At 33.3% G+C, this 25,034-nt stretch overlaps 4 protein-coding genes across 4 annotated transcripts; all 4 read left to right on the top strand.

Moving 5' to 3' along the window:
* The first annotated feature begins 91 nt into the window (after positions 1-91).
* Positions 92-1,456, top strand: LOC121125347 (uncharacterized). Its single transcript, XM_040720498.2, is given in 3 exon segments — positions 92-192; positions 256-664; positions 667-1,456. Coding segments are annotated over 3 exon segments (1,035 nt in total). The 5' UTR covers positions 92-177; the 3' UTR covers positions 1,278-1,456.
* A 5,188-nt stretch (positions 1,457-6,644) lies between these two features.
* LOC121125382 (uncharacterized) lies at positions 6,645-8,021 on the top strand. The gene is made up of 2 exons (XM_040720579.2): positions 6,645-6,745; positions 6,809-8,021. The coding sequence occupies exons 1-2, from the start codon at positions 6,731-6,733 to the stop codon at positions 7,829-7,831; spliced, it is 1,038 nt and encodes a 345-aa protein (XP_040576513.1). The 5' UTR covers positions 6,645-6,730; the 3' UTR covers positions 7,832-8,021.
* Positions 8,022-14,199: 6,178 nt separating this feature from the next.
* Positions 14,200-15,371, top strand: LOC121125499 (uncharacterized). The gene is made up of 2 exons (XM_040720696.2): positions 14,200-14,240; positions 14,308-15,371. The coding sequence occupies exons 1-2, from the start codon at positions 14,223-14,225 to the stop codon at positions 15,202-15,204; spliced, it is 915 nt and encodes a 304-aa protein (XP_040576630.1). The 5' UTR covers positions 14,200-14,222; the 3' UTR covers positions 15,205-15,371.
* Positions 15,372-23,748: 8,377 nt separating this feature from the next.
* LOC121125485 (uncharacterized) lies at positions 23,749-24,934 on the top strand. Its single transcript, XM_040720677.2, has 2 exons — positions 23,749-23,804; positions 23,872-24,934. Exons 1-2 carry the CDS (start codon positions 23,787-23,789, stop codon positions 24,766-24,768), a joined length of 915 nt encoding a protein of 304 aa, XP_040576611.1. The 5' UTR covers positions 23,749-23,786; the 3' UTR covers positions 24,769-24,934.
* Positions 24,935-25,034: the final 100 nt, after the last annotated feature.

The raw sequence follows: 25,034 nt of genomic DNA, 5'->3' as shown, positions 1-25,034 counted from the left end.
AACAATTGCTGCATGTGCCGGCAAGCTTCAATTCTACAACAACAACAAAAAAAATACTTCTTTCATAGACTATTCAAAATAAGATTCACTATATAAACACATGTTAAATCCCAAAAAGACATCAGTCTTAGTTTGTGATTAGCAGTGTGCATCGCCACAGGCTAAGTTGGAATCAAAATGATATCATTCAAGGTGATTATTCACACACCAAAACTAAGATAGAATCAAATTCATATATTTTGTTTATTATTTCAGTATGTTTGTTTAATCGCTTTAATTGGATCCGCCGCTGCTGCCGGAGGACCAAGAGGAAGAACTCTTGCTATCAACCGTGATGGAAGATCCCTTCTCAACACATTCCCCTTCAATGATGGAGCTCGTGGAACTGCCCGTGCTGCTCATGCTGAACACCATGAACATGATCACGCTGAACACCCAGCTGCCTCTGACAGCAGATTAGCCCGTCAAGGAGGTGGTGATGATGTCCCACTTGACATTGGATCCATTGCCGCTGCTGGTGAGCGTTGTATTGACAAGGTCGTCATGGTAGAAGAAACCGAATACGATGACCACATTGAATGTCACCACAGCTACTCTGAGAGATGTCACACCACCTACACCACCGACTTTGAACCTCAACAAGAGGAAGAGTGCGAAGAAAACTTCAAAAGAGTTGCTTCATCGAATACAAGAAGGTTGCTGTTGATGAGACCGTCAAGTTCTGTCACACTCCCTTGGTTTGCGAAGGTGAAGGACCTGAAGAATGTAAGACTGTCTACGAATCCGAGTGTGAAACCAAGTACCACGAACATGATGTTGAGGATGATGTTGTCAACTGTGAGACCATCCAAGAGGAGAAGTGCGAGGATGTCACCCAAGGTTACACCACTGAGCAAAAATGTACCAAATGGCCCAAACAAGTCTGTACAAATGAAAAGAAGAACGTCAAGAAATACAGTCCCCAAACTGAATGTAAGAAGGTTCCCAGACAATTGTGCGGTCCCTCCGGCTGTGTTCCCCAACCCGGACCCGAAGAGTGCTTTGACAAGAAAGAAACCATTGTCCAAGAAGTCCCAGAAGAAAATTGTAACTTGGAACCCCAAAAGTCCTGCAAACAAGTCACCAAATTGGTTCCCAGCCTCAAACCTGTTGAGGAGTGTGTTGATATACCTAAAGAAGTCTGCTCTCGTTCCAGAAAGAACCCCAGAAAGGTCCAAAAGCCCGTTGTCAAGAAATGGTGCTACGTTCCTTCTGCTGCTTCTGGTTTGGCTGCTTAATTTTTATAATGATAATTTCTTCATCACGCAAAGGAAAACCATACCAATATTTTGATAATCCCTAGTCAAATTCAAACTGTTACTCATATATAATCATTATTATTCATCTTATTAACAATATTTATGTGAGTTATCCTGTGAATCAAATGACATTTGATAAATATAGAAAATATATTCAATATCGGGTTCATTATTAAATTAATTATCTTTCTAGAATACATCAGTAGATATTTTATAATTTGCACAATTTAGAAAGAATGTGCTAAATTTCGTAGGTACAATTAACGATAAAATGTAACATCCAAACTAAATAGTAAATATATGTATTGGAGACCCTGACAAAGGCTCTTTATTTCCAATATAAATATTTCACTCGTTGAGGGTGTTTTAAAATCTTCTTGAAAATATGTTTTAGCGTGTATGTTTTTGAAGTAACTTTTTTATAATGTTGTCAAAGGTTGTAAAAAACATGGCTGGAATTCAATCAGCTACTGACGTCACAACATATTTAATCAATAGGGAAGGAAGGATCTAGTACTAAACGAATAGTTGAACTTATTAACCTTTTGGCTTAAAATCTTCTTTTTTTTGTTTTTAAATTAGAATTTAGTCCTAATTACGTCGTTTTTGAAAAAATGAAGACACAGTTAAATATTGAAATTCCAATAATTATTTTCTACATGAGAATCAAAAGGATTTAAGTACTTAGAAACGTATGTTTATATTTTACGTATGATCTATTTTTTCACAACCAAAGGATCATACTTTATATTTCATAGACTTCCCAGGAATAATATTTACAAAAATAACATTCTGCTGTATATGTGGGATTGGACAATTCTACACCCTATGCCCCTAACATTTTTCAATGATCTGTATACGTTATATGTTTTAGGCTTACTATTTTTCAGAAAAGGACTAGTCTTTGGATTAGTGTTTTTAAAAGAAATTGTTCTATACTTTATTAATTATGTTTTTCTTTAGAAAAAAAATATTATCTTTATTTAAATGACCTTTTTAAAAAAAGTCACTTCTTTTAAAAAAATGACCAAAAAAAGGTCAATATTATTTAATTTTTAGAGCCAACTAGGGTTCCAAATCAGACCTTGATTCAATATTTTCTCTCCAAAAAACTGAGTTTGCTTTAATCACAAGGCCTTCATGTCAATCTTTGTGTCGCTAAAGCTCAAGTCCAAATATACTCGTAGTGAGTAAGCTCAAATTTATTGCTGTTTTCCGTAGACATACATGTGAAAATAATATACAAATACTGGAATAAAAAATACGACCATACATAGGATGTATTTATGCTAACCCTGTAGATGACCTTTGCACCAGTGAAATATATATACTTTGTTCCTCATTTTTTCCACTGTTCAATATTTGTTTGCACTTTTTGACTGCATCACTTGTAGTACGCAGATTGAGAATAGCAGCAATTGTTGAGTGAGAATCTGATCGAATTATAACCTTTTGTTGAGGATATATTTTGCTTCAGAATATACTCGTTGTATCATGTCAAATTTAATGTTGCTCCATGCGTAATAATTAAGGCCCCTGATTTATAAAATCAAATATTGATATATTTAAAACAAATTGTCAATGTAATTTAAATGATATTTTAGAGTAACGTGAACTACTGAGGTTACATCGAGCATGAATGGTACAAGTGAACAAAAGCCTTCAAATATAATGGTTTTCTACCAATTTAATTACTATTTTCTCATGATTAGATCAGGGGACGGAAAACTTTTTATCTCGAGTGCCGTATTCAGAATTAAAGTCTGTCTGAGGGCCTCACTAAATATTTTATATTTAAAAAAAAACATAATATTAGACAAAAGATTTATTTGAAGTATTTATTGGAAAAAACAAATAAATCACCTCTATCAGAAGTACACGTATTTGTGTATTTGATCACAATCATACACAAACTTGTCAAAATTAGTGGGAAGTTGTTTATGCTTGTTCTTTAGACCGAGGACAGATAATAGTTTTTTTTCTTGGAAAGTTTTTAAGGTTATAAAAGGTATTTGAAGTAAGAAATTTTTTTTGATCAGTGATTAGATTTTACTAATTTTATCCAAAGAGTCATTTGTATCCAAATCAATCAGTTCTAACTGCAGTTCTTCACTTTTAGTTCTAATATTACGGGCAAAAGCCAAGCTAAATAAATTGAATTGATCTTCCATTACATAGAAATCAACAAATCGTCACATAAGTTCTTTATAAAATATGAAGAGTCACTATGTGTAGTTCTCTGACAATTCTTGTGTGACGGTGTAGGGAATGAACAAGGGCTTTCAACTGCTTTGCAAAAAAATTAAGTTCATTAGGAATGCTTTTACCTCCCGGTTCATTTAATTATCAAATACACCCTTACCTTGTAGTTTTGCAATGTGTCAACAGTAAATGCAAAAACACATACCCATTTCTCACATCCTTTGAAAAATCACTAGAAATATTTTCCATATTAAAAACCTCTCTTGTGATTTCCCACAATACTTTTTGTACTTTTCCCATGCTTAACCAGCGCTCATTTGTTAGGTAAATTACTTTTGTGAAATCCGCATTCATATCTTCTCTGACACTTGGAATTTGCTAGTGTGTGAGTCTGTATGCTGTTATTGAATTCAGTGCATGCATCACTAGATTCATATCATGTTTGATTTGGAATGGAGATATAAAGAGGCTTCCTTGATGTATGATGCAATGAAAGGAAAACATATTCCCTGATATTCTCGTTAAAGCGTCTGACAAACCCATTAATAAAATAATTTATTTTTAATAAGAACTTTAAAGAGGAGCAAAAACTAGATAAACTGTGTCCCCTCCAGGATATCAGTAGATTTTTCAATTTGGTCACTACATTACGCAGGAATTTAATCTTTGTTAGAGCTTGTAAATTTATCAGAACAATCTCAAAACTACGTTGCTTAGATATATTAGTAGAGCGAATACCAATGTTTCCTTGATCCGTACGAATTATCATCATGAATAACAATTGATAAATAAATCAAAAACCTCCATTTAGTTTGATTGATTTACAGATTGAAAAAACATTCAATAGATAAATTGAATAAAGACAACGTCTGATATAGTATGTTAAAATAGGAAAAAAAAACAGGCTCCTGAACAGAACACGATATTGAACGGCGCTTCATGGAACGTGTGGTTAATGAACGGAATGATTTTTTTTTTTTTGAACACTGAACTCTAAAAATGAGATTTTAGCATTCTGTTCCTATAGTACTCATAAAAAATTCAAGAAATCAAATAGAGGGCTGATAAAATAAGGGGAAACACTGAGAAACCTATTTTTGTGGCAGGGGGGGGATCAAGTTTCTTTTACTCTACCTTAACTCGAACATATGAACTTGATCAGTTCAATAATTCTTAATCAAAAATCTGCTCTCGAGTGCAAGGACTGCAATAAAGTTTCATGTACTTAGTGTTTATAAAACCAATGTTGCTAGAAGTTAATTTCATTGAAGTAGACTGAATAACAGCAGTAATTGAGAAATATGAATTTTTCTGTCCGATGAAAGAGAGTCGAGGCTCTTTCGAAGTAGGATCTGTATGAAATAATTAGGTATCTTCCGGTATTTACATAGTATTTCTTTTTTTTGTTATTCTTTTATGTATAGTGTGTCACAGCAAAACGCAACAATTTAGCATAGTATACTAAAAATCGACTTCATCAAGAACAATATATAGTTGAACGAGTGGACTGGAAAATATTTCGAAAGAACAATAATTACAAAGTTATTTCTCGAAATGGCTGCCATCTGCTGCCACCATGGCATCGAGCCTAGTCTTGAACGCTGTGCAAACCTTTACAACGTGGTCATCAGGCATGGCCACCTACTGCCTCTTGGTGAAAGTCATAAGGGCGTCAGTTCTGGGATGGAGGACTGCACATACCCTACTTTCAACATAGGCCCAGATACCATGGTCGAAAGGATTCATGTCGGGCGAATAGGGAGGCCAAAATTTGTTTGTCCCTAAATTCGAAAAAATCACATAAAACCATTGCTGCGCAGGCCTGGCCTTATGCCTCGTGGCGGGGTCTTGCTGGATCATATTGTCTTTCCTCTGGGTAGTTGGACTTCACTCAGGGCAAAACAAACTCCTTGAGGACTCCTTGGCCCTGATTTTCAGTCTTTACTGGAACCAACACGGAGGTATCCTCTCCCGTCTTTTGCCACGATTCCCAGCATCATTATGGATGCTGGAAACTTAGTCTGGTTTACTGGTGGAGCCCAATCGACCACGTAGACGTAGTAGTGGTCGTTCTTGGCGTTTCTTGAGTTTTCATTTCACTATGAATGAACCAATTTTAGTCAATACAAGCTCACTTGAACTTTAGTACTCACAGGATTGCTGTGTTAAAAATTCTTGAAACCTACTTATCAAATGAGGCCTCCCTGACTTTATCAAAGTGGAAGTAGCAATTTGTTGTCGTACAGTGTATATAGTATTACCTTATGATTGGAACGCGGAACAAAAAAAAATAGTGGAAAGTTTACGAGCCTAAAAAAACCATGAACACAGAAATATTAATAAAATATTCTTGATGTTTGATTAGTTGTACCTAAATTTGCAATATATTTTATTAAATATTTATCACATCCCAGTCAAGCTTGGAGCTAAATCCCTGGATACTTGCTAACGTACATATATGAAGAATTTAATTTTGACAATTACTAATTCAAAATCAAGCAAGTTAAAGTTCAGAACTATGAGAAGGGGGAAATGAAGCAAAAAAATCGACAGTTGAAAAGAAAATGAACTGTAAATTTTGTTGTTACTGTGGTAATGTAGTGAAATTCTCATAAACCCCGTTAAATTAATTTATAGTGGAACGAGTAAATAGCTTGAAACCGTTTTTACACATAAAATAAATTTATTGAACCATGTATTATAGTAAATATTCTCAATTTTAAAAGTAATACATTTAATTATTTCTATAATTAACCTGAATTAGTTGAACATTAATTCGATAAAAGTTTAAAGATAAATCAAATAAAATTGAAAATGTTAGTTATTGAAAATTCAATTATTCAAAATCTGAAACACATGGCGCTGTCAAACAAATGTAATATATAGTCAATATATGCATAAAGTTATTAGAATTAGTATCGAGAATGCTTCATATATCACATTGTATTGAATATAATACATGAAAAAAACAAGCTTTAATAAAAATGACCCTTCCTGTTTAAAAAAAGGATGATATTTCAACATATAATGAATAAAGAATACAGAAAAAAACAATTACTGCATTTGCCGGCAAGCTTCAATCTAACAACAACCACCACAAAAATAATTACTTATTTCATAGAATATTCAAAATAAGATTCACTATATAAACACATGTTAAATCCCAAGAAGACATCAGTCTTAGTTTGTGATTAGCAGTGTGCATCGCCACAGGCTAAGTTGGAATCAAAATGGTATCATTCAAGGTGATTATTCACACACCAAAACTAAGATAGAATCAAATTCATATATTTTGTTTATTATTTCAGTATGTTTGTTTAATCGCTTTAATTGGATCCGCCGCTGCTGCCGGAGGACCAAGAGGAAGAACTCTTGCTATCAACAGGGACGGAAGATCCCTTCTCAACACATTCCCCTTCAATGATGGAGCTCGTGGAACTGCCCGTGCTGCTCATGCTGAACACCATGAACATGATCACGCTGAACACCCAGCTGCCTCTGACAGCAGATTAGCCCGTCAAGGAGGTGGTGATGATGTCCCACTTGACATTGGATCCATTGCCGCTGCTGGTGAGCGTTGCATTGACAAGGTCGTCATGGTAGAAGAAACCGAATACGATGACCACATTGAATGTCACCACAGCTACTCTGAGAGATGTCACACCACCTACACCACCGACTTTGAACCTCAACAAGAGGAAGAGTGCGAAGAAAACTTCAAGAAGAGTTGCTTCATCGAATACAAGAAGGTTGCTGTTGATGAGACCGTCAAGTTCTGTCACACTCCCTTGGTCTGCGAAGGTGAAGGACCTGAAGAATGTAAGACTGTCTACGAATCCGAGTGTGAAACCAAGTACCACGAACATGATGTTGAGGATGATGTTGTCAACTGTGAGACCATCCAAGAGGAGAAGTGCGAGGATGTCACCCAAGGTTATACCACTGAGCAAAAATGTACCAAATGGCCCAAACAAGTCTGTACAAATGAAAAGAAGAACGTCAAGAAATACAGTCCCCAAACTGAATGTAAGAAGGTTCCCAGACAATTGTGCGGTCCCTCCGGCTGTGTTCCCCAACCCGGACCCGAAGAGTGCTTTGACAAGAAAGAAACCATTGTCCAAGAAGTCCCAGAAGAAAATTGTAACTTGGAACCCCAAAAGTCCTGCAAACAAGTCACCAAATTGGTTCCTAGCCTCAAACCTGTTGAGGAGTGTGTTGATATACCTAAAGAAGTCTGCTCTCGTTCCAGAAAGAACCCCAGAAAGGTCCAAAAGCCCGTTGTCAAGAAATGGTGCTACGTTCCTTCTGCTGCTTCTGGTTTGGCTGCTTAATTTTTATAATGATAATTTCTTCATCACGCAAAGGAAAACCATACCAATATTTTGATAATCCCTAGTCAAATTCAAACTGTTACTCATATATGATCATCATTATTCATCTTGTCAATTATATTTATGTGAGTTATCCTGTGAATCAAATGACATTTGATAAATATAGAAAATATATTTAATATAACCTCAAGGTTGCTCCTTTTTTTTTGTTTTTTAATGAAGGGATATACGATTCATAGAAATATTTTTCTACCAATATTTCCCTCCTAAATCAAATACAAAGAATGATTTTTTTAAACTGTACTTGAGTAGAGAAAAACAAAAAAACGAACTGGTCAAAAACATCTGATAATTTCACTTTCGCTGGATATAATTATGTAAAATTGAAATAAATAGGTATAAATGTTTTTATATAAATTGCGAGAGGTGCACAAGTTCAACTTGTATAAGCAAATTGTACAAGTTGATATTTAATTATAATATGGATTATTCTAGTCACCCATTATTAATCGTTACCACGCTTCTAAGTTTTCCATTGAGTGTTCCATTTATTTAATTTTGCTAGCATTCAGCGTTTTCATAAAGTAGAAAAATTAAATTTGGGTTACAAGCCAGATGTAAGGCTGAATTGGAATTTTTAGGTATCCTCTCTTATAAAAGCTTAGTGACATATAATTATAGAGTTGATAATAAGTTTCTATTTTGGAAATAGTCATCGTTTGAAACGGATATGATTATCCAAACAAATCTTAGTTTCTAGAATTTTATCAAATGAACTAATGAATTACTTTTAATTCATTTGGTCCAAATAGGGTGTTAGGAATTATGAATCATGCTTATGGATGTAAGGTTGATTGATAAGAAATATTGAAACATAAGCTAATTTTATATTTTACGATTTCTACCCTTTCGATCATAGTCAAGCTCCAGCCAATTTATTTTTTAACACTACTTCAATACATTCGTTCAAGTTTAGCGTTCAACTACTTCGCTGAAATAATATTATTAACGAACCATATATAGTCCTATTTTCAAAGATGTGTATTCGAAGAATATTTTAACAACTCAAGATCAGATTTTGCCCATACGGCAGAACAAATCCGATTTTTTCCCCAATTCCACTCAAAACATTTTGAAAAAGGCTTGAAATGTAACCGTTAATTTTAGAGAAAATTTTAAAAGGAATTCTGAAAGTATACTTAAAGACACTATTATTGAAATAAGTTGAAAAATTATTCAAAAAATGATAGATAGTTCAGTTGAACATCAATTTTTATGTGTCAAATTTAAATTTTGTGGACAAATTTGTACAAACTTTATTTGATGTACAAATCCAATATTCGGTTTTCTTTTTTCCCTTTATTGTGCACATGAAAAAAACAAAAGTGCAATTTTCACGGTCTAAAATTTTATTTAAAAACTGCATAATTTTGTTGCATTCCCTCTTATAAATTAAAAATTGACGTTTGACGAAGAAAAGAGAAAAAAGTTGACAAATTATTCAGAAAATAAAATATATTTCAGTTAAACATACATTTTTATATGTCAAATTTATAGGCTAACAATTTTCCAGATAAATTTCAACAGTTTTTTTTTTATATCCATTTTTGTGCACCGGAAAAAAAAACTGCAATTATCACTGATTTGTTTTTTTTTGCCCTTAATTTTTTGATTCTGAATAAATATAGAGAACGTCTTTGTTCGTATAGTTGATTTTTTAAGATGCCCCTCCCTTTTTGATCAATAACTTAACCCCCTATGTAGTCTCTTTGAGTTCCAAAAGTGAACTTTTGTGTTTGGCTATAGATTAAGCTCCCCTTATATGACCCCCCAGAAAAATTGAAACCCCTGTCTTAACTTGCTTAAAAGAGACACTATGCAAAATTTCTACATTCCAGGTTCAAGAGTGTGTGCACCAATAAAGGACACACTAAAGCACAAACTCTATTATAAATGTACGGATCAGATATATAATATATTACGGGTGGCCCATCTAGCGGTTGCATTTTGAACTACCACTTTTTGACGTTTGTCAGCTGTAGTAACATTTTCATTGTGTTAATTATTGTACTATTTTTTGTGGGGAACCGTCAAGGATAAATGTTAGGCCAACCATCCAGAGACAATTGACGATTTGAAACACGAAATTGTAGTCGCCATTGTAGCTATTGTAGCTCACACAATCGAAAATGTATTGAAAAATTGGGTCGACATAATGGGCTACTGTAAGGCCAGCGACGGCGGCCATATGAATAAAATGATGTTCCATTATTAACCGGAATGTTGAGGCTTTCAAATATAAAAAAATAATTGAAAAATATCCATCCGTCTTTTTTTCTGGCAATATCAAAAAAAAAAAAAAAAAAAAAAAAGTTTTGTGGGCCACTCTTTATTAACAAATATCTTTGAGCACCTGCAACAGCTGCACAAGCGCAGGTAGGACGCTGTTTGTTCACAAGATGAGGTCAAACATGCAAATAGATCAGGATTTATAAGCTCATCTGGACCTGCACCCCAAAGGAAATTTTTTTATTTAGCGTTGGTTTTTGTTTAAAATCTGATGATTAGTTTAAGAAAAAATCAATTTTTTTAAATTTTGTATTTTTTGTATAGAGCCTGTTAAGAATAATTTTTTTCCTTTTTCATCCGATTTCACAGATATTTATTTTGTCAAATAACCTATTATTGAGAAACTCGAAAATGCAATTTCATATCTGTAACTCAATCCAGCTCTGAGTTATGAGCTCCTTTTTGTGATTAATTTGATCAAAATCGTCTTGAAGACCCTTGGGTTTTGAATTGTAATTTGTAAACAACTACTTTGAAAGCTATTAAGTTATTCAACAAAAAACTTTTTTTATTTATAAAAAGTCTGATTTACCTTGACCGTATTTTTTTACCTTAACAATCTCATACATCATATCCTCTTATTTCGAAAAAAAAAAAAAAATAGAACAAGATAAAATAAATATCTCTCTTTAGAAAAAAAAGTGTTTATCAAAGTTTAGAGGCTTGGAGATATATGTATTAGTTTAGGAAAAACTAATTTCATTTTTTGAGTTTTTTATATACAACAAAGTATATCTAATTTATCATTGGTAACATAGGATCATACGATAAAGTGTTGTAAAGGTATCCAAATTCTTTTAGTACAGTTTAGTACGCTTGCCCGGTTCAGTTGTGAGTTATCGTACGTTGAGTATGGAGGTCTCAAACGAAGAAAATTCATCATATTTTACGTTTTGACTACATAAATTGAAAAAAATGTCATTTCTTAAGCGGATTGTGACTTGTCATAAAAAATGGATTACTTACATTATTGTCAAGCAACAAAAATCGTGGCCAACGAAGGAGCCCAGATCACGGCCAAGCCAGGATTGACTGCCAGGAGGGCGTTGCTGAGTATTTGGTAGGATATGCATAGAACAATATACTATGATCTTCTCCTCTATGGTCGAAGGCTCAATTTTGCCATCTATTCTGAACAACTTGACTGTCTGAAGCTGGCAATCGAACAGAAGCGGTCAGTCTTGGTGACTAGTTTTTTAGCCAAGACAACGCTAGGCAGTACATATCTTTGATGACACACCGGAATCTTGGATGGGAAGTTTTTATATATCCAACCTGCAGTCCGGACCTGGTTCTAAGTAACTACCAGCTGTTCCAGTCTATAGCCTATACACATGGAGATACAAATTTCGCCTCAATAGAGGCCTGCAAAAATTTGTTGTCCTAGTTTTTTTTTGCAATAAGGATAAAGGCTTCTACGAGAAGGGCATTATGACGTGGGATTCTCGTTGGCTCAAGCTATTGAATAGAACGGGGCATACTTGGATTAAATCGGATGATTGTAAGACTTCTTATCAAGCATTAAAATATTGTGAAAAATATGAAATTACTTTTTCCTTAACTATTATGCGAAGTTTAATAAGTTCATATAAATAAAACTACTCCATAAAATTACACATCTAATTGGTTTTCAAAGATAGAATCCTTATACAGTTAAGCAAATCTTGTGATTTTAAACCTATTCACGCGTGTACTATTTATTCCAATAAAGGATTATTGTAAAAAATTATTATTTATCAAAAACCATTGATTTAACTAAACTTTTTGTTCTATTAATATCACGGGAAAAAAACAATGATACTATATAATAACCATCTTAATAAATAACCAATTTATGCAGAATAATTTGAGGATTAAAGATGCTTTATAACAAATGTGAGAGATTTAATTTGTTTATATATAATGGTAACCAGAGGACTAATGATTATACAATATGGTCAATCTTCAAATTATACTACATGAATTGTTTAATTGTTATAGGGGTAGCTTAGTTTTATAACACAAATAAAATGGGTGTGATGCAAATTATAATGATTAACATTTACAATAATGAATATTCGTTTAAAATTACAATATTTGCTTAACTTTATAATAATTACATATCTAAAAACTACTTAATGTGAGATTTAGTATATAACTTAATAAATATGAACTAATTTAATTTAAAACATTTATCAAAACATACGTAAAATCAGTAATGTAAAAATAACTTTAACTTGTGTTTGCCGGTTAGGTCTTCTACTGCAGTCCGTTCTGAACGTGTTCTAGGGATGGTATATTATTCAGCCTGCGCCCAACGTAAGTATTCATTAAGAAACTTTAGAGGCTGGACATGGAATGTCCTAGAATAGGTCGAATATTGTTCAAAAGTTGTGTCCGCTCAATTATAAATTTAGGACATTTATAAACCGGATAAAGTGGTTCTTCATCAATTAAACCCCACTCACGACATAGTGGACTAACTTCACGGTGTATAAGGTGATAGTGTCGGCGTTGGAGACAATGCCCATTGATAAACTGAACCAAGGACTTCAGTTTTCCTTTCGAAAATATAAGAGATGCTTCCTCCTTCGAAGTCTAACTCTTGTGAGCATTGCACGGCACATTAATTTATTAAAGTATACTTTTTTACCAATCACAACTTTTGTGTATGTCATGATATTTTGGGAAGTTGAGGCCTTAAAGAGAAAAAACGACACAAATTACTTTGAAGAAGGACCACCGTGATGAATGGCTCAGTCGCGGCATTCCAATCATAGATGTGCTTAATAGAAGTAGCATTCATGTTGAATTAGGCGTAAAAATTGTTATTATATTTTTAAATTTATTATCATATAATGTAACAAATAATTTAAGGCAGATTCAAATCATATAAAAAGTCACACGTCCACCGTCCATCAAGGACCTTTTTTTTTTGGACGATTCAAAATATTGTTTAAAAAGATATCCAAACTTTGTCATTATTATCTACAAGACTAAATTTAAAAAAATATTTGAATCTTGAATGATTGTTGTCTGTTAATATTAATTTTTAGAGAAAAGTTGACAAGCAATATAAAAAAGTCATTATTTTTCCATAGTCACGATATTTTACAGATTTTTTTCAAAGTTCTTAAAACACTTTGTCCATCAAGGATCCCCTATTTTTTTTTTAAAAAAATAAATTCAAAAGTATTTTATTTTCTTGTTCAAAGAGTAAAAAGATGAACGTTCCTCACTATGAACTAGCTTGGGATTTGTCTTGGGATAAACTTGTCTTAGGATGAACTTGCCTTGGGGCAACAAGGGGGTTGGGATATTTCCTGGGGTGAAAAGAGCGCGTACACCACAATTTTTAAGCAAAGCGACATAGATTGGTGCCATCTAGCGGTAAAATAATACAAACCCCTGAGTTATAATATTGTTAAATAAGAAATAATATTTCCGTATGTTTCTTACATAGAAGGTGATGTGAACAGTTTTCCATGCATAAGTCATTTTTTTAAACAACAACCTACAGACCATATCACCACCTAGCGGAGATTTTTTTTTTTGTTTGCTCATCCCTATTGTTCCCTATGTTCAGTAATATTTGATCAGGCCTAAGTAACAGCATACAACTAAAAGAAATTCAATGACATCTTCCTTTTATTAACTCATCAGTGTGCCTCCCTCCCCCCTCTTCTCTAGTTCGAACTGATACCTGAATCAAAACCGGAACCGATACCTAGAAGATTAAAATGAAAGAACTTAAGCCGGAACCGATATAAGAGTTGAATTTGAACTAGGTATAACCTTGCTCATAAAGTTCAATTTACCAAGCCTTGATGTAAAATGCATGCCATTAATAGAGTGCATACATAGTACATATTCATTGAGTATTTTAAATTTGCTAATGAACCAATGAGTGAGTTCAATCGCCGTGATATTTTTTAATAATTTAATTTTATATTTGGATTATTTCAAATAAGTATATATAAGCATAAGTTGATCATGATAGTTCCTCAGTTTTTGGGAGCAGTGTCATAATAAACACCCTTTTACAGGCTAAATTCGACCCATAATGGCTTCTCAATTCAATGTAATTATCTACAGAAAGTGACAATCAATACAAACAGCATTTTTAATATTATTATTTCATTTTGCAGTACATTTTTTTACTGGCTTTAATCGTATCCAGCGTTGCGACCAATGATATACAATCATCGTCCTCTAACGAGAGATTGGCCCGTCATGGAAGTGGTTATCATGTCCAACCAGACATTGAAGCCATTGCCGCTGCTGGAGAGCGTTGTATCGACAAGGTAACCATTGTAGAAGAAACCGAATACGAAGACTACATCGAATGTCACCATAGCTACTCCGTGAGATGTCACACCACCTACACCACCGACTTCGAACCTCAACAAGAGGAAGAGTGCGAAGAAAACTTCAAAAAGAGTTGTTTCATCGAATACAAGAAGGTTGCTGTTGATGAGACCGTCAAGTTCTGTCACACTCCCTTGGTTTGCGAAGGTGAAGGACCTGAAGAATGTAAGACTGTCTACGAATCCGAGTGTGAAACCAAGTACCACGAACACGATGTTGAGGATGATGTTGTCAACTGTGAGACCATCCAAGAGGAGAAGTGTGAGGATGTCACCCAAGGTTACACCACTGAGCAAAAATGTACCAAATGGCCCAAACAAGTCTGTACCTCTGAAAAGAAGAACGTTAAGAAATACAGTCCTCAAACTGAATGTAAGAAGGTCCCCAGACAATTGTGCGGTCCCTCCGGCTGTGTTCCCCAACCCGGACCAGAGGAGTGCTTCGATAAGAAAGAAACCATCGTCCAAGAAGTCCCAGAGGAAAATTGTAACTTGGAACCCCAAAAGTCCTGCAAACAAGTCACTAAATTGGTTCCCAGTCTCAAACCTTTTAATGAGTGTGTTGATGTACCGAAAGAAGTCTGCTCTCGTTCCAAAAAGAATCCCAGAAAGGTTCAAAAACCTGTTATCAAGAAATGGTGCTACATTCCATCTGCTGCTTCTGGTTTGGCTGCTTAATTTTTTTTTTGTGAAAAGTTATTCATCAAACACATGAAAACCCTATTAACATTTTAATAAAAAAATTAATCCCTTACTTATAAAAGTCCATATTATTCATTTCATATGAATTATCCTATAAATCAAATATCAATGGATAAATATAGAAAATATCTTTAGTATCAGGATATCAGGATTTGTATTTAATATTTTCCTTCTAAATTTACAAATAGAGATGTGATCAATTTAGAAAGAATTTAAACTCTATAACCCGTTATCTACCCTATTGAAAATGTATGTCAAAAGTTTGATGGTTTGTTGTGCTCAAATGTCATACATGTAAAAAATTTACTTATGACTTTTCAGTATTGTAAACGAAGTGCGTCATCGAAAACATGCCAGAATCATGTTTAATCGAAAAATTACAAATGTTATTTTAGAGAGTGTTATTTGGAGCCAATCATTCATTTTTACTATTGAAGGGGATTCAATATGCCTTGTTCCAAATAATAAATAAAATACCTTCATTTCTAAACTCCAGAGGTTACTTTGAGTATTAAGATGGTGCTTTAAAAAAATAGTAGCTTTAAGGGTCTTAAAATGATTCAATTAGTCTTACGATAATATTTTCAAATTTTAAGTCGTAATAAAAAATAGTTAGAGGTTCCTGAATGGCCTTAATTTCATAAAAGTTTTATTATAATTTGTGCTAGCAATAACATGTTATCTTCAAGATGGCCAATAAAAAAAAAATATATTTATATTTAGTTTGTTTATGTTCAAATTCTAAACTAAAACAATTTACTATAAATATATACATAGTTTCCAAACTTGCAAATTTAAAAATGTTTAGAACCAATTTTTATCTTTTTTCTCTCAATAGTGATAACAAATATTTCAAAACTTGAGTCTGAAGGGACTCATCTGAAATTAATTGTTGAGCCTTGAGTATTTTAACTATTTCAGAAATTATATTTTACCACTTTAGTGGACTCAAGTCCATGTTTATAGAAAGAACACATTTGAATAACTGGGAGTTTAATCAAACTTAAATGAACTTACCTCAAAACTATAACAAAATAGCTCTCCAAAATCAACAGATAATTTATGTAGGCAAAATACTTTATGGAAAATTTTATTACTGAAAGTTACCTTGCTTTTAAAAATAGTGTAATTGTTTTTATTGATGACTAACTACAAAAGTACGTAATTATGATTCCCAATCATATTACACCGATTTTAAAAGATAACATGTTTGACTATTTGCCTCGTGTTTCATTGATTAAGTGTTGGTTAATGAATCATTATGTTATTTTATTATGACGCTCCTTCAACAGTTGGCTCGAACCGCTGTTAAAACCATTGTAACAAAAATTATGACGATTGCTCAATAAATTAAAAAAAGAAAAAAATTGAACGAAAAAAATAAGTCCATCAATCAATCTATGATTGAAACTCGATAAAAAATGCAAATGAATCAATTAATTTGATAAAATATGTTGAATCTCCTAAAAAACTAATTGCATAAACAAAACTTGAGAATAAGGCCTTTTCAAACTTGTCTCTCAATATGATTACCTTCAGCAACAATTACAGTTTTTACACGTCAGAAGGCCTTATAGGAGTAATTGACAAACTCCTCAGACAAGTTGTCGCACGCAGCCACTATGGCAGGCTTCATCGTGTTCAAATTTGTGTGTGGAATTTTGTAGCCCAACACTGCAAGGTGTAGCAGGCTCAAATCCAATTTGATAACATATCTTTCCCATTTGAGCCTCCTGGCTTTTATTACCTCTATCAGAAGGTGGTGTGGGGCTTTCGTGTATGAGAACAAGCCCGTAGTATCCCTCCTGATGGTCCTATAAGCCACAGAGAAGTCATTGGAGAAACGACTCTTCGATTTGTTTAGGTCCTCCTTGATTTTCTTCTCCAAGGTGGGCAGGAATTACGAGTCCCTTTTTAAATTGTGTTCTCAACGTCCTGCTTTTCTGGAAAGGTCTTCTTCAGCATTGTCCATCTAGGCCACCTTGAAACCCACCTTGAAAAGCAGGCTGCTCAACTTCAGTATCTAGAAGATTTGAGATGCGCTACCTTTTTGCTCACTCAAGATGACGAAAGCACAAAGGATAGCTGAACCAGACTGTCAAAAAATAATCACTATACCTTTCTCTATTAAGAAAAAACTAACAACAATTAACAATCCCCGTTAATGTAAATACGTTTGTACAAACCCACATCTAATATTTATAAGTTATCATGAAATCAAAGTTCCTTCTTCAACAAAGGATTAAATTACAGACATTGATCCGTAATAATATGTCACATCAAAAATCCCATTATTTTCATTTAATTAATTTAATGTCATTGGATTAAAGAATTGAACATCTTTTATAAATGGGATTACTCTTAAGGTTCTTTGAAAATTAAATTTGTAACCATTTTTTTACAATGAACGTTCATTTTTTTTAAAAGTCTCATTTCATAGGTGCATACCTGGTAAGCAGGCATTGAACATAATAATTCGTCTGTAATCGGGGTAATAAAGGCATTGTCGTAGGCTAAATTGGACTAACAATGGCATCTAAATAAAAGGTAACTCTTCACAAAAAGAGTGAAGAGAGATTCAAATCTATTCATATATAATAATTTTATAATTTAGTACATTTATTTCATTGCTGTAATAGGATCAACCACCGCTGTTGGAGGACCACAACTAATGGTTTGCAAATAAATCATTTTTCCCTCAGTTGTGTTCCAAACCAATCTATATCAAAGTAGAGGTCAATTTAGTTCAAAACTAACAGATGAAAGAGCCTATGTAATTTAACTGTTCATTGAAGAATTTAATCTTTGAGCACAACGTTATCTTTGGGATATCTTGCAACCCTTATTCAACCAGCAAAAAAAAAAAAAAGAAGAAGGAGAAGACAAATGAAAGATTATGTTATTCAATACATTATATAGGTGTATGTTACTCACACTAATGGAACTTTAAACTATTATGAAACACCAATTTATAAAACTATATACAGGTGAGTTCGCTTAAGACAAGTCACTCCTTTCCGGCTGGATAAAATGTAATAACTTGAAAAATACATTTATTTCATTTAATTACTTGAATCTAGATTAAGAAAAAAAAAGAGACAATTTTCACTCAATTAATTCACTGTTCTTGCCAAAACTCTGTTTCAATACAAACCCTGACTTTATACATTTTGATGAAGCTCTGAACCAAGTTGGATCAATCAACTACAGCGGTATTCAAGTTTTTTTGTCCTGAATTGGGTACCACTAAGGCTGTCCATCAAATGCCTTATGGCATAGCCGATAGGGGCATTGGATCAAAGGAGCCCAATGCTCCATTGATAAAAAGCCAGAGATTCCTTCATCAATAAATTTTCCATAACTTTGAGATATGACAGCTGGCTCTGTCTTACTGAAGACATAAAATCCTGGCCCAGGGATTAATAGAGGTGGCTGAATCAAGGTGCTTCCTTGCTTTCTCTCAATGACATTTTTGACAGCCTCCACAGTCTTATCTGCCCTTGTTGGACGTGTCGTAACCCTCTCAAGAACCTTGAAGTAGGACTCCAAGGTCCAGTCATAGTCTACTTAGAAACAACAAGGTAACGGGAGATTTCTTGGTGAGAAAGGGTTAAAAAAGGTCACACTCTATCTGAGTCGTCATGTTCATGTTCACCATGTGGTTGATAGTCAGGATGAAATGCTAAATAACTCTGTTTAATAAATATTTTCTTTATGTAAATAGATGCTTTGATTGGCTGACAAGTGCACATCACAATGCTACATGATTTTTAACTGCAAATTTAAAAGAGTATACTTCATTCAAAGAGAGAAACGGTTAATTATTCATCAATCAATAGATTGTAAACTATGGGAAAATATAAAGAGATAAAAAAATTAAAATTGTTTTGAATATTCTGCCTACAAACAAATTTTGAATCCATTCAAGACATTTTAGACTATGAAAATAATTGGACATCAAAATTGACAAGTTTTTTTAAATCATTGTTTTCTTTTTTTTATTCAGATTATGGAACAGTGCCCCTGCAAACCTTTTCAAGCCATTGCTTATCTAGAACATTATGTTTCCCATAAAAAAACAGTTTAAAATTAATACATGAAATAGTTTTTGATTTTGCAAATAACAAATGTAGGCTTACATTTAGCACAATAACTCACATAATAAAGAGCAAACTAACAGCTATTTTTTGAAAGATGAAACAAACTGAAAATGAGGTTAATAATAATTGGAAAAAGTGTCATCTACGTGTGTAGCCCATGATTTCGTAGTTCATGTGTAATCCCTTCATAAATTTATTGATACTGTCAAAACGATGTCACTCTAAAAACTCAGAGTATTAATTTGTATTTTATCTGATTTATTACTAATAAATCACATACATATAATGTATAATGTTATTTATATAAAAAAAACATGCTTAAAAAATTGACCCTTCCTTTTCCAAATAAACATCAACACCTGAATATTAATATAGGTATGCATAAAAGTTGATCAATAATAACTTACATACAATAGATATGAGTATGCTACATGTGCAAGTTAAGCTTTGAAACCACAAAAACAAATTACTTCTTAGTATTCTAAATAAACTTTACAATAAATATCAATTTCCATTCGGAAAAGGAAACAATCTTAGTTTTTGATTAGCAGTGTGTATTGACACAAGCTAAATTGGAATCAAAACGGTATCATTCTAGGTAATTATTTGTAGAGAATTAAGTGAAAATAAGATATAATATCTAATTTCATTTTTCAGTATATTTGTTTAAGAGTTATCTCATCGAATACAAAAAGGTTGCTGTTGATGATACCGTCAAGTTCTGTCATACTCCCTTAGTCTGTGAAGGTGAAGTACCTGAAGAATGTGAGACTGTCTACGAATCCGAGTGTGAAACTCGTTATCATGAACATGATGTTGAGGATGACGTTGTCAACTGTGAGACCATCCAAGAAGAGAAGTACAAGGATGTACTTCCGAAAAGAAGAACGTCAAGAAATACAGTCCCCCATACTGAATGTAAGAAGGTTTCCAGACAATTGTGCGGTCCCTCCGGCTGTGTTCCCCAACCTGGACCCGAAGAGTGTTTTGATAAGAAGGAAACCATCGTCCAAGAAGTCCCAGAGGAAAATTGTAACTTGGAACCCAAAAGGCTTGCAAAACAGTCACAAAATTGGTTCTCAGTCTCAAACTTGTTGAGGAATGATTCGATATTCCTAAAGAATTCTGCTCCCGTTCGAGAAAGAATCCCAGAAAGGTCCAAAAACCCGTTGTTAAAAAATGGTGCTACGTTCCATCTGCTGCTTCTGGCTTGGCTGCTAAATTTATTTACTGAAAAGTTTTTCATTTTAAGATGCCTGAGTCAAATTCAAACTGCCACTCTTATTAAACCAATATTCAACATGTGAATAATTTCATGTGAACTATCCCTTGATATCGAAATAACAATGGATACATATAGAAATTACTTTTATTACAATTTTTTCCTTTATTACAAAAATATCTTAGGGTGTAAATTAAATAAATGAATTTGGTTCAAACAGTTCATAAAAGAACAATTTGTGATTATTAAATTATAAAACATAAGTCACCCAAACTCAGATCAAAGCACGAAGTCATAAATTATTTACCTAATGACTTGATACAAAAACAATTTTGAACAAAACAACTAAATTGACAGATGCCTACTTCATTATTTTTATATTTGTATAGGTATGTTAACTGGGACCAATCCGTATTACATTTTTTTTTTTTTCCAATTATTTTGTTATTTCTTTAAATAACTTCAGAACTTAGTCAAACTTGTCGATAGACAACATAATATTTAGAAATAGGTTCCTCCTTCAACCATAACAAACACACATACTAAGACTAACTCGCTAATCCTTTTCCTAAATTCCTTTTTTAATTTTTAAACAATGATACTATATAATAACCATCTTAATAAATAACCAATTTATGCAGAATAATTTGAGGATTAAAGATGCTTTATAACAAATGTGAGAGATTTAATTTGTTTATATATAATGGTAACCAGAGGACTAATGATTATACAATATGGTCAATCTTCAAATTATACTACATGAATTGTTTAATTGTTATAGGGGTAGCTTAGTTTTATAACACAAATAAAATGGGTGTGATGCAAATTATAATGATTAACATTTACAATAATGAATATTCGTTTAAAATTACAATATTTGCTTAACTTTATAATAATTACATATCTAAAAACTACTTAATGTGAGATTTAGTATATAACTTAATAAATATGAACTAATTTAATTTAAAACATTTATAAAAACATACATAAAATCAGTAATGTAAAATTAACTTTAACTTGTGTTTGCCAGTTAGGTCTTCTACTGCAGTCCGTTCTGAACGTGTTCTAGGGATGGTATATTATTCAGCCTGCGCCCGACGTAAGTATTCATTAAGAAACTTTAGAGGCTGGACATGGAATGTCCTAGAATAGATCGAATATTGTTCAAAAGCTGTGTCCGCTCAATTATAAATTTAGGACATTTATAAACCGGATAAAGTGGTTCTTCATCAATTAAACCCCACTCACGACATAGTGGACTAACTTCACGGTGTATAAGGTGATAGTGTCGGCGTTGGAGACAATGCCCATTGATAAACTGAACCAAGGACTTCAGTTTTCCTTTCGAAAATCTAAGAGATGCTTCCTCCTTCGAAGTCTAACTCTTGTGAGCATTGCACGGCACTGACGGCAATAGTCAAGGTTCGACCAAAAGGGATATATATTAATTTATTAAAGTATACTTTTTTACCAATCACAACTTTTGTGTATGTCATGATATTTTGGGAAGTTGAGGCCTTAAAGAGAAAAAACGACACAAATTACTTTGAAGAAGGACCACCGTGATGAATGGCTCAGTCGCGGCATTCCAATCATAGATGTGCTTAATAGAAGTAGCATTCATGTTGAATTAGGCGTAAAAATTGTTATTATATTTTTAAATTTATTATCATATAATGTAACAAATAATGTAAGGCAGATTAGAGCCATTTTAGCAAATATTGTTTAAAGATATACTTCTTATCTACAAGACTATATTAAAAAAAAAAATATGAATCCTGACTCATATGCTTAATTTTTAAAGGACAAGCATATAAAAAGTCATTTTTTCTCACGATATTTTACAGATTTTCAAATCAAAACACGTCCATCAAGGACCTTTTTTTTTTTGGACGATTCATAAGTAATTTTCTTGTTCAAAGAGTAAAAAGCAAACTACAAAATATCCTAAATTCCAAACTTTCGTCATTATGGTAGAGTCTAATATATATACCTATATATCACTAAATAGCTCATCCAAATATTTGTAATAATGTGAATGATTGTTGTCTGTTAATATTAATTTATAGGGTTAGAGAAAAGTTGACCAGCTCTTTTTACCAATGGAAATTAAAATGAATGCGCTGTACTCCACATTATTAATGTATCCATAGTCAATTTAGGAAATTAAAAAATACATAAGGCTATCTGGCAAAATTTTTGTTAGGCTTAAGAAATTTAAGTTCTTATTTGAATTAGGAACTTCTTTGCTGAGATAATGATCATATTATTGCCCTATTAAATCTTTGTATTAAAAAAATAAATAAATACTTGATAATAGTTGATTTTATTCATAAGGATAGTTTCCAAATATATGCATTGTGAGGGATTAACTTTCTCGCGATGAACTTGCTTTGCGATGAACTTGTTTCGGGATGAACTTTCCTCACTATGAACTAGCTTGGGATTTGTCTTGGGATAAACTTGTCTTAGGATGAACTTGCCTTGGGGTGAAAAGAGCGCGTACACCACAATTTTTAAGCAAAGCGACATAGATTGGTGCCATCTAGCGGTAAAATAATACAAACCCCTGAGTTATAATATTGTTAAATAAGAAATAATATTTCCGTATGTTTCTTACATAGAAGGTGATGTGAACAGTTTTCCATGCATAAGTCATTTTTTTAAACAACAACCTACAGACCATATCACCACCTAGCGGCGATTTTTTTTTGTTTGCTCATCCCTATTGTTCCCTATGTTCAGTAATATTTGATCAGGCCTAAGTAACAGCATACAACTAAAAGAAATTCAATGACATCTTCCTTTTATTAACTCATCAGTGTAAATACAAGGGTGTGCCTCCCTCCCCCTCTTCTCTAGTTCGAACTGATACCTCAATCAAAACCGGAACCGATACCTAGAAGATTAAAATGAAAGAACTTAAGCCGGAACCGATATAAGAGTTGAATTTGAACTAGGTATAACCTTGCTCATAAAGTTCAATTTACCAAGCCTTGATGTAAAATGCATGCCATTAATAGAGTGCATACATAGTACATATTCATTGGAGTATTTTAAATTTGCTAATGAACCAATGAGTGAGTTCAATCGCCGTGATATTTTTTAATAATTTAATTTTATATTTGGATTATTTCAAATAAGTATATATAAGCATAAGTTGATCATGATAGTTCCTCAGTTTTTGGGAGCAGTGTGATAATAAACACCCTTTTACAGGCTAAATTCGACCCATAATGGCTTCTCAATTCAATGTAATTATCTACAGAAAGTGACAATCAATACAAACAGCATTTTTAATATTATTATTTCATTTTGCAGTACATTTTTTTACTGGCTTTAATCGTATCCAGCGTTGCGACCAATGATATACAATCATCGTCCTCTAACGAGAGATTGGCCCGTCATGGAAGTGGTTATCATGTCCAACCAGACATTGAAGCCATTGCCGCTGCTGGAGAGCGTTGTATCGACAAGGTAACCATTGTAGAAGAAACCGAATACGAAGACTACATCGAATGTCACCATAGCTACTCCGTGAGATGTCACACCACCTACACCACCGACTTCGAACCTCAACAAGAGGAAGAGTGCGAAGAAAACTTCAAAAAGAGTTGTTTCATCGAATACAAGAAGGTTGCTGTTGATGAGACCGTCAAGTTCTGTCACACTCCCTTGGTTTGCGAAGGTGAAGGACCTGAAGAATGTAAGACTGTCTACGAATCCGAGTGTGAAACCAAGTACCACGAACACGATGTTGAGGATGATGTTGTCAACTGTGAGACCATCCAAGAGGAGAAGTGTGAGGATGTCACCCAAGGTTACACCACTGAGCAAAAATGTACCAAATGGCCCAAACAAGTCTGTACCTCTGAAAAGAAGAACGTTAAGAAATACAGTCCTCAAACTGATTGTAAGAAGGTCCCCAGACAATTGTGCGGTCCCTCCGGCTGTGTTCCCCAACCCGGACCAGAGGAGTGCTTTGATAAGAAAGAAACCATCGTCCAAGAAGTCCCAGAGGAAAATTGTAACTTGGAACCCCAAAAGTCCTGCAAACAAGTCACTAAATTGGTTCCCAGTCTCAAACCTTTTAATGAGTGTGTTGATGTACCGAAAGAAGTCTGCTCTCGTTCCAAAAAGAATCCCAGAAAGGTTCAAAAACCTGTTATCAAGAAATGGTGCTACATTCCATCTGCTGCTTCTGGTTTGGCTGCTTAATTTTTTTTTGTGAAAAGTTATTCATCAAACACATGAAAACCCTATTAACATTTTAATAAAAAAATTAATCCCTTACTTATAAAAGTCCATATTATTCATTTCATATGAATTATCCTATAAATCAAATATCAATGGATAAATATAGAAAATATCTTTAGTATCAGGATATCAGGATTTGTATTTAATATTTTCCTTCTAAATTTACAAATAGAGATGTGATCAATTTAGAAAGAATTTAAACTCTATAACCCGTTATCTACCCTATT

The sequence above is a fragment of the Lepeophtheirus salmonis genome, chromosome 10 (genome assembly GCF_016086655.4).
Source record: "Lepeophtheirus salmonis chromosome 10, UVic_Lsal_1.4, whole genome shotgun sequence".
Lineage (NCBI taxonomy): Eukaryota > Metazoa > Arthropoda > Copepoda > Siphonostomatoida > Caligidae > Lepeophtheirus > Lepeophtheirus salmonis.
The sequence above is the reverse complement of the archived record's forward strand: the minus strand, read 5'-3'. Positions and strand labels throughout refer to the sequence as shown.